The sequence below is a fragment of the Xiphias gladius genome, chromosome 1, assembly GCF_016859285.1.
Source record: "Xiphias gladius isolate SHS-SW01 ecotype Sanya breed wild chromosome 1, ASM1685928v1, whole genome shotgun sequence".
Lineage (NCBI taxonomy): Eukaryota > Metazoa > Chordata > Actinopteri > Istiophoriformes > Xiphiidae > Xiphias > Xiphias gladius.
The window spans coordinates 705,001-718,553 of NC_053400.1; the positions used below are offsets into that span (position 1 = coordinate 705,001).

Below are 13,553 nucleotides of genomic sequence, written 5' to 3' on the forward strand. Positions count from 1 at the left end.
AGAGATAATCAATCTGCCCTCAGTTCGACTCAGCTGGTGCTCTTGCTTGGTGACAGGACTTCAGAAATGACACGTCCTCAGTCACAGATCACATTAGTTTACATGTGATGCTACAGCAGTGGCGTACTGTACGTCAACAGGCAGTCAGTGAAGCAGTAACTTGTATTTATTGTTTAAACAATTTCATTACTTTAAGCAAAAAAAGACGTAACACTGAGTGCAAGCTGTCAAATAAAGTAGAAATCTTTATTAACACAACCTGAATACAACATTGTTTCCTGGCTAATTAGATGGGCTATAACTTAGTAAGATACGTGGGTGTTTTACAAAACAGGACTGCATCTTGCTGCAATGACTTCAAATGTTCACGTATTTAACTCAGACACCATATTCTAAATTACTGGCATTCATGACTTTAAAAACCTAAGATAAAAGGAAACAGCAGCTCCTGCTTGTTTCATTATGTGAAGTGGCTGCATGCACAACAGGACTTCCAACACTGGTAGATTTGGTATTATGTTTGGGAAAGTTGCGACACTGAGTGATAAAGTTTCCACATGTATGAGTTATACACCAATGAGGCACAGCATTATGACTGCTCACAGGTGACGTTGATTATTTCGCAACGCCGCATGTTGAAGTCTGGGATATATTTGATAGTAACTGAACAGTTGGCTCTCCTAGCCTATGTGTTGGATGCAGGAGAAATGCGAAGGTGTAAAGACCTGAGCCACCTGGACATTACAGCCAGGCAACTGGGTTGGAGCATGGTAGAAACAGGGCTGGCGGGGTCCTCCCACTCAGCAGTGGTGATGATCAACCAACACTGGTCCAAGACAGGGGTACAAGTAGGGACAAACAATAAACTGCTAGTAATGAGAGGAATGTGTTACAACAAAAAGAACTGAGTAGACGCAAACTGGTCAAAGTGCCCATGCTGGTCTTAACGTTTTGGCTCATCAGTGTAATTACCTATACGAAGCTGCTTTTTTTTCTGCAGCTGGCACAAGCAGTGAGACATGAACACAGTACTACTAGTATTTCCTTTATCACACAGATATCTGCCGTGTTGCTGCCAGAACAAAACCTGTTGTACAATGCAATCTCAGTCTGACGAGTATTATCTATCCCACCACCACTGTGTCGTCATCTGGAAACTCATAGCAGGGGACCTCCAGGTTGAGGGGGGCGGGACCCTTTCTGATACGGCCTGAGGCATCGTAGTGCGAGCCGTGGCACGGGCAGTAGTAACCTCCAAAGTCTCCGGCGTTGGCAATAGGCACGCAGCCCAGATGTGTGCACACCCCGAGGACAATGACCCAGCTGGGGTTGATGACCCGGTCCTTGTCATGCTGAGGGTCTCGCAGCTCTGCAATGTTCACAGCAGCTTCTGTGGCGATCTCCTTCTCCGTGCGGTGACGCACAAACAGCGGCTTGCCTCTCCACTTGAACGTCATGTTCTTGCCTTCTGGGATGTCGCTCAGCTTGATTTCAATCTTAGACAGGGCCAGGACATCAGCCGAGGCGCTCATGGAAGAAACAAACTGAGTCACCACTGTCTTAGCGGCGTAAACACCCACCACAGTTGTGGCCCCGGTGACCAGGTAGGAGAAGGCTCTTCTGGATTCACTGCTCTCCTGGGACGACTTGTTGGGGTTGAGCACCTCTGGACGCCTGTAGTCAGAGAAATCTGGTATCCTGACGTCTGTGTGGGCAAATCTGATTCCTGCACAGCCTGCAGAAAAAAGGAAGTGGGTCATCAGTTTGACTGAACACTAATGGCTAATGTACACAGGACCTGGCTGCATTGTGGCTGCTTGAGATCATGCACTGCCAGTTAAGTCTGAGTATGTCTGTGGTTCCCTTTTACTGTGGCAGTTCGCATCTCTGAAGCCTGAAATTCACTATTAACGTACAGAAATGTCTGTTTACTGGCAAATGACTTAAAACTTTTTTTCATGTTTGTAAACATGCTCCCTGTGATCACCCCCAATTATTAATGTTAATGACAGCAGCCGTGCTCTGAGATTGACTGCACTGACATTTAGGGGTCACATCCAAATTTCATATCCAAGTTAGGCCACAAAGCATCTGATAACATCGGAATGAGCTCCAAACGTGTAATTAAGCTGTAAAGCATGGATAATTTCTAATACACACACACACACACACACACATTATATACACACACACACACACACACACACACATTATATACACACACACACACACTATACACACACACACACTATACACACACACACACATACACACACACACTATACACACACACACACACTATACACACACACACACTATACACACACACACACTATACACACACACACACTATACACACACACACACACACATACACACACACACACACACACACACACACACACACACACACACACACACACACACACACACACACACACACACACATTATACACACACACACACACACACACATTATATACACACACACACACACACATATATACACACACACACACACACACACACATATTATATACACACACACACACACACACACACACACACTATATACACACACACACACACTATATACACACACACACACACATTATATACACACACACACACACACACATTATATACACACACACACACACACATTATATACACACACACACACACATTATATACACACACACACACACATTATATACACACACACACACACTCATTATATACACACACACACACACTCATTATATACACACACACACACACAAATTTTATATACACACACACACACACACACACAAATTTTATATACACACACACACACACAAATTTTATATACACACACACACACACACAAATTTTATATACACACACACACACACAAATTTTATATACACACACACACACACACAAATTTTATATACACACACACACACACACAAATTTTATATACACACACACACACACAAATTTTATATACACACACACACACACAAATTTTATATACACACACACACACACACACAAATTTTATATACACACACACACATTATATATACACAGAGACATATTATATACACAGAGACATATTATCAGAAATCAGGTATTAAAAAAACAAAAAAAACAAAAACAAAACATGATCTGAACAGCTCTTAGCAACATTATGGCTGATACATATTCTTTTAATTTCATTTCAGAGTGGCTTCGTTAAAGAAATGCCCCGATATGCTTCCTTCAAGGTTCACTCTTCCATCAGCATATGTTTCTGAGAATGGCCTGACGAGCCAGCTGGTCTGGTCATAGTACAGCGGGACTAAGGTGGACTGGTGTTGGTAAATACCTAGTCCTGCAGTACAGTTTCTGAACAGGTCACAGGGTGATACCGAGAGACCGGCTTATGGGTGGCGGTCTGTCCCCGGCCTGTAGCTCATTTTCAGACCCACAGAAAAACACACACAAACACGGAATCAAATAATCAGAGTAACGTTACCTGACTTAACCTTGACCTCAGGGGTAGGCCACTCCTTAGCCAACCCAGGCTAACAGCAGGCCAGCTCAGTACCTTGAGAATTTTGAGTTACCTGGAGACTGGACCCCGGTCCTAGATGCTGAGTTTCAGTGCACACATTACAAAGGTGACTTGGCCTGCTAAGCTTAGGCTAACGCCAGCAGTCAACGACACACTCACCGTTAATGCTAACCATCACTGAAGGCCCCGTCTTTGGGCTTTGACCGTTCAGCGACTCGCGGCACAGGAACCGTTTCTTCGGGTTCAACAATATCTTCTCTCCCTTCACAACGACCCCAGGTACCAGAGCTTTCAGGGGCCCGGCGACTGCAAAAGCCGTAGCCTGCATATAAGGGGAAAAAGCCCCCGACCGGCTAGCAAGGGATATCATTTCTTCGGCTAGCTGATGCTGCTCCTGCTGCTGCTGCGACGACCTTGTGTGCATTCACGAAGCACGCAACGACGTGACGTTGCGAGTGCGTATTACGTCACATGTTACGTTTCGCCTTTTTTTCCTTTATTAAAACCTTTATTAAAATACATTCAGATATACAACAGTATAGATATGTGCTCAACCTAATTGTATACAAGGAATCGAGAAAAAAATGTCAATAAATTTATAAAAAATATTAATGATAAAAACATATTCCTCTTTAAAATGTTAACCATACAGTTTGACAGTTTTATTAAATTTTTAGTGTTTTAAATTCGACTGTGTTAATATAATCTTTAAATTCACATTAAAATCCATCGAAATTGGGGTGACTTTTGTTATTCTGCACTTATGTAGGTGAAACTTATCATATATAATCAACAAATTTACATTACTTTTATCATGTTCAAAATGTGTAATGACATCTCTACACACAATTTTAATATAATAATTTAGTTTTACACAATATATAATCTTTCATTCAAGTCCAAAAAGTGACTGAATGTATACAATGGTAAAATAATTGCGTCAAAAATTTGTTTTCAATATCTAAAAATTTAGCGAGATGTAGATTTGTTGGATATATATGATGTAAAATTTTGATGTATACTTCTTTAATCTTATTGGTAAAACAGTTTAATAATTGATAATACAATTAATATTGTAATAGACATGCCTCCTGCCAATCCGTACCTATAGAAATGTTGTCCCATTTGTTGTCTTGAAATTGACGATGACTTTTCATTAAAGGGTAAAGACCATTAGGAATAGCTTTCATAACACAATTAGAAAAAAACAAGTAATTTAACAAGAAGTAATTGTTCATAAACAAACAATAAGCCATTAGCATCAAAGAGATCACTCACATAAATAATACATTTATCAACCCAATTTTATTTAAAAATAATTTTTTTCCCCAAAAGTAATATCTCCATTATTCCATATGATGGTTTTGTTAGGGGAAAAGTTGTGTTTGTAACATATGTCAGGAGGGCCTGTTACTAATAATTGGATTCATTTTATATGCAATATGTTAAAATTACAAGTAAGTAGAAAATAAAGACCACCCATTTTTCTAAAAATATTTTTTGGAATACAATACCAAATAGAATTTTGGGCTTTAGGATATTGCTTACCCAATGTCAGGTTAAACTAATTATATAAATCAATAAAATTTAGTAATTCAAGCCTCCCTTCTTTTCTAAACTCTGAAGGTATTTTGTTTTTTAGGTGGTGGTGTCCATTTTTCCCAAAAAATGCAAATTAAAAGGGCCATTATCATTCAAACAAATAACATCGCATATAACATCTATTTACACAATCCAAAACACACTTAACAGTAACAATCCGATATTTCCCATGTTTAAGTAACCATAAGCGATATTACCACTTCTAATTAATGATGTAAGCAGTAGTCCTGTAGATTACTTTTCACAACACAATGTTGGCACAATGTCATCTTAGACATCATTATTAATCTTGTAGAGCAAGAATTTTGCTAAGGGCTGGCTGTCTTTATATAAAAGACTTGCTGGATGCAGAGATATTTTTATTCCTGATTTAAACATTTTGCTTGTGGGAGAAAAAGAGGCCCTTTCCCCACCACCCGCTCAGCCCCTTTGTCCATAAGAGGGCACATCTGCATAATGACTCAAAATAAGAAGCATATAGGCAGAGGTGCAGCAATCTGCACATTTGTGGAATACCCAAATTAACTGCAACGACAGAAATGCAGTAGCTCCAAGTGGCGTCCAATGTTCATTTACACCAGCCCTCATCAATTTGGTTGACAAGATCACCTGACAAAGGTGTCTCAGGAAGCAGTGGGGGGTTGTAAACGGGAAGGCAAACAGAGAGGACCTTATCCTTGCAATGAAACAGTATTCAGCTTGTGTTGCCTTATAATGGTAGAGAACCTCTTACTCACACCCACCACAGCAGATGAAGCCATGGAGCTGTATCTCTTCCTGAGAACATACATACTTAAAGACATATAAATTTCCCTAAGAGCTCTGGATCATTAAGACAGGTTTACATTATGTCAACTGATACCTCGGTTAGTTTTGAACACTATTTTTATTCGTGAGGAAAATATCCAAAACTTATCACACGCATCATGTTTCATTTCCTGATCGGTGCAGAGAAAAAAGGATGTGGGTTTAGCCAAATATTTAGCCTACCATGTACATCTGCTCACTTAAAAACATCAAAATGGTGCCAGGTCCCTGAGGTCAACAATTGATGCCAAATCGCAGGCAGCAGTAGAGTTCATGCTGTGCTGTATCCTGCTTATCGTGAGAAGAGGTCTTTGCCTGCCTAAACTCTGAGACAGTTGTGGATCCACCTAGAAGGGATGAAACATAAAGACCAGGATCCTGCGTTTTGCTTCCTGTTATTTATCTAGGAAGAGGTTTGTATTTCTATAGTTATAAACATTATGTATACCTCCAGCTCTCAAGCACAGACAGGTACTATACTGCCTTAATGTACTTGCGAAAAATTACTCTAACGGGTAAAACTTTGAAATTTCCTACAGTACCCTCAAAAACAAAATAGCCAGATAAATGTTGTTCAAAATATCTCAACATCCCATTTTCAGGAGTGCATTCATCTACCCAAAGTTAGCCCTCTGCCTTTGTTATTGATACATTAATTACTGGAATTCTTTACTTTCTTGATGGTCTAAATTTTGCCACCCTAAATACATGTTCCGCCAAATTTAACTCCTCCTTTCCTTTTTCATGTTAGAATGGCTTCATTCATCATTTATATGAATAACGAATCGAAACAATAAAAAATACTGTTCATGGATCCATCAATCGTTTTTATTGTATGGCTTGGTAACGGAGAGATGAACCTGATCTAAGATATGCTGAACTCATAGCAGCTTTTAGCTAACAATGTACTGTCCATGTCAGTTCGTAGTTCTGGGTAGGAAGTGTATGTCCATGGCAGTTCCAGCACTGACCCACAGGTATGCGCCACTGCTCGTTGTGCCTGTTTGTCTACTGGTGTGAACAGGACCTCAACTTTGTTAACACAGATAATATCTGACCCTGTGACAAACCTTAACATCCTGCATTGCCCAGTCCTGCATTGCCCAGTCCTCTGATGTATTGCTACAGAAAACGAAAGCTCTGGTTCTCTGCTTGAGTTGTAAGAAATTAATCCAGCAACTTCAAAAGCTTTCTTGTTGTTGGCTTTTTATCTTCATACATTTGTAGGACATCTTGTGGGCTCAAACATGCTTCTTTTAGGAAGTGGTTTTCAATTAATGACATTTTTTACTGCATATCTTAGATTTTGGATCAACTGCTTGTGTGCCACTTTTACAAGGATGCCTTTCAAATTCACTTGTGTCAGAAGCATTGGTGCATCTGGGCAACCCAAAAGATCAAGTAGTTCGTCCCTATCCTCATCTAAAAGATCCTCTTTTGAGGCAGTGGTTATCAGATCCCTCTCTGACTTAATTGTATACAGGAGAAGGCTTTCAAACAACGTATCATCTGAAATTTCATTCTCACCAAAAATAAATGCCACTGTGAAAACAGGGGCAATGTGACAGGGAGCGTATCCATGGTCCTGCAATTCCTTCAGTAGTATACGGCCAATGGATTTCCACTGTTCTTACTGCCATTTAGGAGACAGTGATGGAACCCTCAGGTACTCCCCTTCAGCTGTGTGGTCAATAAACTGTCCAAAATGCAGCATACGCATCTTTTGAGAAGCCATCTGCATCAGCTCCTTTTTCATCTATGTAAGTGTATTTCAGGGGGGGTTGAGGAGTGCTGGATCCTTGAACTGGCTAACCTCATTTTCTCCAGAAGACTGACCCTGTGAAGTTTTATGGTGACACATACAGAATCATATGAAGCTGTAGAACTGCTTGTTTTGTCACCTATACATGCTGTATCAGGAGTAATGAGTGCTGTGCTTGTTGGGGTAAGCGTGGTGGATGTGATGACCAGCTCATCTAGCATCTGCATCGACCTCCTTCAAATCTGGTGACAGTACAGCGGTTTGAGTAACTTGCTCATCTTCTTCATGTGTGTCTCTCAGTTGTACATCATTGTTAAGATCTGATTTTTTCCCCCATCATGTTCTTCATCATCCCTATCTGTCTCTTAGTGCACTGGTAAAATATTAACACTTCCATTCTTAGCACCATGTGCAGTTCCTTAACTGGGATATCTTCATCAAAGACAGCTTCCTCTTGAAAGTCTAAAATGTCATGACTGAATGTCTCAAATATTCCAAATTTACATTTTCCACGAAGGAAGAAAAGTTCTTTAGCATACTGTAATATGTCAGGGTTTTTTTTATTCTTTGGGTTCATCAAGGGTCCTTGTTCCCTCTCCTTTGCGTTTCCACACTTGTTTCCATCATGAATCCACCCCAACTAGACTTTTCTGGTCTTTTTTTCAGCCCTTCTGTTGTTTTTTGTATTTTTTTGTCTCTTCATGTTCAGACTTCTTATCATCATTCCCATCAATGTCCATCTTTTTTTTTAAATTTTTGTGCAGCTGTACCTTTATTTCCCAAACAGAAACGTCTTGCTGTTATCTCATCTCCATATGGTAGGATGTAGCCAGCAAGAGTGTCATCATCCATAAAGTCAATGATTGTGGCATCAATTTGTCAAAACAGACATAATTATTACAACTCACGGATAAACACCTGCAACATCCTCCCACCACACCCATGTGCAAGGTCACGCTCAAATGCCCCCCCTTCCAGGCGCTTTGTGCATGTTTAGAAAGTAAGAGCAGCATGGTTATGCCCCAATCACTCTCACAACAACTCACTGAAGTTTGGTGTCATCAATTATTTGACTTATTATACGTGTTGTTGGAATAAATTTGAACATCATGAAACTTCATGACTTATTTTGTCTTTCTCATCTATTCAGCGCCTAGACACGCTAACGTGGTGACATTAGTTTTAGGTTGGATATCCAACATCAATTAACTCCAGATTCAGCGGAAAAACAGTATTATATTAAAAATCATTTTATCATTTCACATTCACAAAAGTAAATTTAATAACAGAAAACCTTTCTTTAAAATTTTTTTTCTTCTACTGAAGTTAGCATGCTAACCAGCTAGCTCCAGCCCATCTTGAAATAGGTTTACTTTGCAATAGTGAGTCACTGTAACGTCCAGTCTGCCCTCAGTTCAGCATGAGAGGATCAAGAAGTACCGCTACCCAGGTAGTGTATCCTAACCTCCTTTCTCACCACCACCTGCTCCCAGGGAGAGTGAGGGGTGGATTTCTTGAACCTCTTCACTCCTAACAATCCACTAAACATTAAATGGATACACCAGCACATGAAAATATGGAATTTTAACCCCAGTCATGTTTTTTCTTAATTGGGTGTTTATTTTATGTAGTTAATTATTTTTATTGCTCTGTAATTATAATCCTGACAAGATTCCAGTCAAACTATCTGCAACAGTGTTTACTGTCCTGGTCATTAATCGCATAATGGCCTTATTTGGTACAATAAAGATGTAAAAGGCTCTCTTTAAATCAATAATTGAATACAAAAATAATACTAGAGGGTCTTTACAGTGTATTCTTGTCTTACTTCCATCCCTGTTATTCCGTCTGGTATCATCATGATTACGAAAGGCTTTGATAACCATAATTTAGGGGCTCTACCATTGTTTAATTTCCCAGCTGTAGGCTGATTTTCTTTTTTACCAACATTGATCAGTGGGAAAATTCACTTACTTTTTCAGAATGAAACTGTATCAACACCAAATGCTACTGTTTACTTGAATAAACATATCGATAAGACTGATGGTCCCTACCTCAAAAATATTTTGTCACTAATAAAGAGAAAGAAGTTATGTATAAGTTTATTCATAGATGCTACCCCACCAAGCAATATGTAAAAAGATTCAGGCAGGACATTGACGTGAAATGCTCCTTCTGTTACTGTCATACTGTTTGTTTTGTGAAAACACAGAGAGATTCAGGAAACAAGTCATGGACATTAGTCCTTTTATATCTTGTGGTGGCAATATTCTGTTCAATAAAGTACTTAAAGTTAACTCTTGTCTTTCTGTAAGTTTAACTTAGCATCTGCAGATGGTCTCAAGCATAGAGATTGTTAGAAAAATGTAAGTTATCCCATGCTTTGCTCATTATCTGTTGTTATCTGCACTCTTGAAGGCTATGCGCACGGGAGTATCTGCAGCTGCGAAGCAGCTACTCCCCAAATCAAGACGAGACAGATAGTTCCGTCCCTGAGACAAGCAGGAGGCACAAGGCTTCTAAGATGAGATAGTGCAACTATGCCGACATATGATTATGTGACAAAGAACCACCCTATGGAAATAAAAGAGCGAGGTAGACGGCTGAGAAACTCAGAGCGGGTTGGAGACTGTAACTGAGCACTCTCTGTCCGTTCTCCTTGCAAGTATATAACCTCACCACTCTGTGTCCTGCCTCATTACTGTGCTTATATCTGTTTTAGGTTGTTTGAACCTGACAGAGATCACACAGCAATGAGCAGTGTATGGCAATAAGCAATGTATGACAATGAGCAAAAAGCACAAAATTTAGTTGTGCATTTATACCCTTTAGTCAGTACAGAAGGGAGGGGTTGCTGTGTAACTGTTCAAAGAGGCAAAACACACACATAGGCTTTGTTCCATATTTAATCGGTGGGATGAATTGCAGCTGCAGGAATAAAGGACAACAACCTGGTAACATCTAATTTGTTTTATCCCTGACGGGTCAGGCTCTACCTTTCAACTGAACAGTGAGCAATCAGTACATTTCTTAGATAATATAACTACAGCTTAACAGGTGAATTGTAAAATCTGAATAGTATTAAAAATTTCCATTACAATCCCCACATACCTCCTTAAACTCTGAAAACATTTTCTTTGGTTTATATCTTTTTTAAGAAAGAGGATTCTCTGTTTTTTGTGACTAATCTTATTTTGCTATTTGCTAAATATTACATCCATAAGTAAATATTCAACAGAAGCAAACATGAATGTCAAAAATCACATTGGGTTCATTTCATTTTATCTATTGATTGATTTATTCATTCATCTAATTGTCTGATTTTTTTTAAATTTCTTTTTTAACTTATAGTATTTTGGTTACTTATTTGTGTCTTTTGTCTTATGTACATGTCCTGTTTATACGTTGATTAGATAATGTTTGTTGCTTTAGCCAATACAATAGCGTGCTCATTTCCTGTTTTAGGTATGCAATATTTTGGCTTTTTTTTTTTTTTTAACATTGAAGGTGTGATGACCTAAAACTTACATTTTTAGTCAAGGGTGTCCATTTCATTATGTGGCCTGTGACTGAATGTGTGTTTAATTTAGGTTGAGACTATGAAAGAGCGTTGTGTGCTGCTACTAGTCAGGCCCCCATGCCCCACTATTAATACATTCTTCATTGAGAATAGTTACAAATCTTTTGTTTTTATTAGTTAATGTTAACTTTTATCCTCAAGTCCTGAATCTCTACAGGAAAAGTATGACGTTTATTTATGAAAATAAATAAGCTGCTATTGAGCAGAGGAGGTTTTGGTACAGTTAAGGAGCTACATAATGATGTTTCTTTTTCAGCAAATGCACAAGTGAGAAAAAGAGCTATTATCTGCCTAACTTTGCATACAGAGCAAATGGTGCAGGTATCCATAAGATAAACATCAATATAGAAAGAAAAAAATATAATAAAAAAAAATAATAAAATAATAAAATAATAAAATAATAAAAAATATAAGTTTTGCTTGTATTGCCAAATACAAGCAATCTCTAAATGTATTTAGAGATTTGTTGCCCTATGAAATAAATCTCTAAATGTTTCTTGTGGCCACGTAGAAGCCTCTTGCACCTGTCTGGTAGTTTCTGCCACTCTTCCACTGCTATTCCTTCAACCTCTTTTAAGTCTACAGGAGTCCTTTTTGCATTGGCAGATTTCAAACCTTCTCCAAAGGTTTTCAATGGGATTTAGGTCAGGACTTCTTGCTGGCTAGTTTAAAACAGTCTATCTTCTCCTTTTCAACCCCTTCTTTTGTGCTGCTGGATGTATACTTTGGGTTGTTGTCCTGCTGAAAGACAAAAGACCTTTGCCTCAAACCTAGTTTTCTGACACTGGGTAACACAATTTGCTCTAAAATGCCTTTTTAATCTTCCGATTTCATCATTCCTTTGATAGATTCAATGCCTCCAGTACTAGACGCAGCAAAGCAGCCCCACAGCATGATGGAACCTCGTATAACCATGTTTTACTGTATGTTTTACTTCCCTTAGGGCTTTATTTCATCGCCTATAAACAAACTGATGCAATGTTTTCCTAAAGAGTTCTAATTTGGTTTCATCTATACATAGAACATCCCAGAAAGACTGTGGCTTCTATATGAACATTTTTGCAAACATTAGTCTTGTCTTTTTGTGCCTTTCTTTCAACAGGAGTGCCCTCCTTAGCCGTGGAACCCTACCTACCTAGTTTAGTGTGCGGTGTATGGTACGGGCTGAAACCATCACTCCAGATGTCTCAAGGTCAGCCTGAAACTCTTTAAATGTGGTGTTTTTTCCACAATCCCATCAACCTTCGCAAACCTCTCTCATTGAGTTTCTTCTTCACATCACGACCGATAACATTATGAACTGTTGAAACAGGGTTTTCAAGATCTTCAGCAATTGCCTTTTAGACTTTGAAATTGTTATGTTTTTTGATAATAGCATTTCTGATGCTCTTAGACAGCTCTTTTGTCTTTGCCATTGTGACAAAGAAAATGGAAACAATAAGCCCCTTTTTATGCAGTAAAACCATCATTCATTGGTTAATTCAGGTCATGTGAACACAAAATTAAATTAAACACAAAATTAAGCACAGTTGAGTCTTATTTTTAAATATTTGATTGAAAATTCTGATTATACAAAATTGTTTGACTGGCATTTATTTCTGAAGATTTTACATTCTGATTTTCATTTCTGGTCCCACTTTTGTGTCTCGTTGTGGCATCAAGCATTCAAGGAGGCGGCTGAGTATTCATACTTGGTTGTCCTCAATCTGTCCCAAGTATGAAAGTAGCTAGGTTGACAGTCTTAATCTCTTCTGGACTTGGGATGAACTTTATTTAAAAGACGGGCTGCACCGCAGTGCATGAGGGTCATGTGTGCTGACAAATAACATCCTGTACTGTCACGTGTGTCCCCTTGTCTGACAATAGATGACGTCATCAGTAAAATATACTCGCAGTGGACAGTTCTGCCTGTACATTTGACCCCACTCACTGTAACAGACCTAATTTAATAAATGTCCCTGTAGGTCCTTATCTGCACTCCCACCTGCTATTCCTGTTTTTATCTCTGATAGATCAGTTAGAATAAACAGAGGTACTTCCAAAGATAACTTTGATAACCTCACCCCTATTATTCTTAATCCTACTCTCTCACTCCCCAGGCTTACATCACATCCTCTTAATTGTGCTTTATTGATTGTCCATTCCCTGGTCAATAAGTCACTTATACTCAGCAAACTTATCAAGGAGAATGACCTTGATGCTCTTTTATTACTGAAACATGGCTAGACACAAATAACTTCTTCACACGATGGGAGGCA

At 38.9% G+C, this 13,553-nt stretch overlaps 1 protein-coding gene across 1 annotated transcript; it reads right to left on the reverse strand.

The window, feature by feature from the left end:
- Positions 1-227: 227 nt before the first annotated feature.
- LOC120796375 (cytochrome b-c1 complex subunit Rieske, mitochondrial) lies at positions 228-4,001 on the reverse strand. Its single transcript, XM_040139163.1, has 2 exons — positions 3,704-4,001; positions 228-1,735 (listed from the first exon to the last, which is right to left on the reverse strand). The coding sequence occupies exons 1-2, from the start codon at positions 3,966-3,968 to the stop codon at positions 1,125-1,127; spliced, it is 876 nt and encodes a 291-aa protein (XP_039995097.1). The 5' UTR covers positions 3,969-4,001; the 3' UTR covers positions 228-1,124.
- Between the last annotated feature and the right edge of the window lie 9,552 nt (positions 4,002-13,553).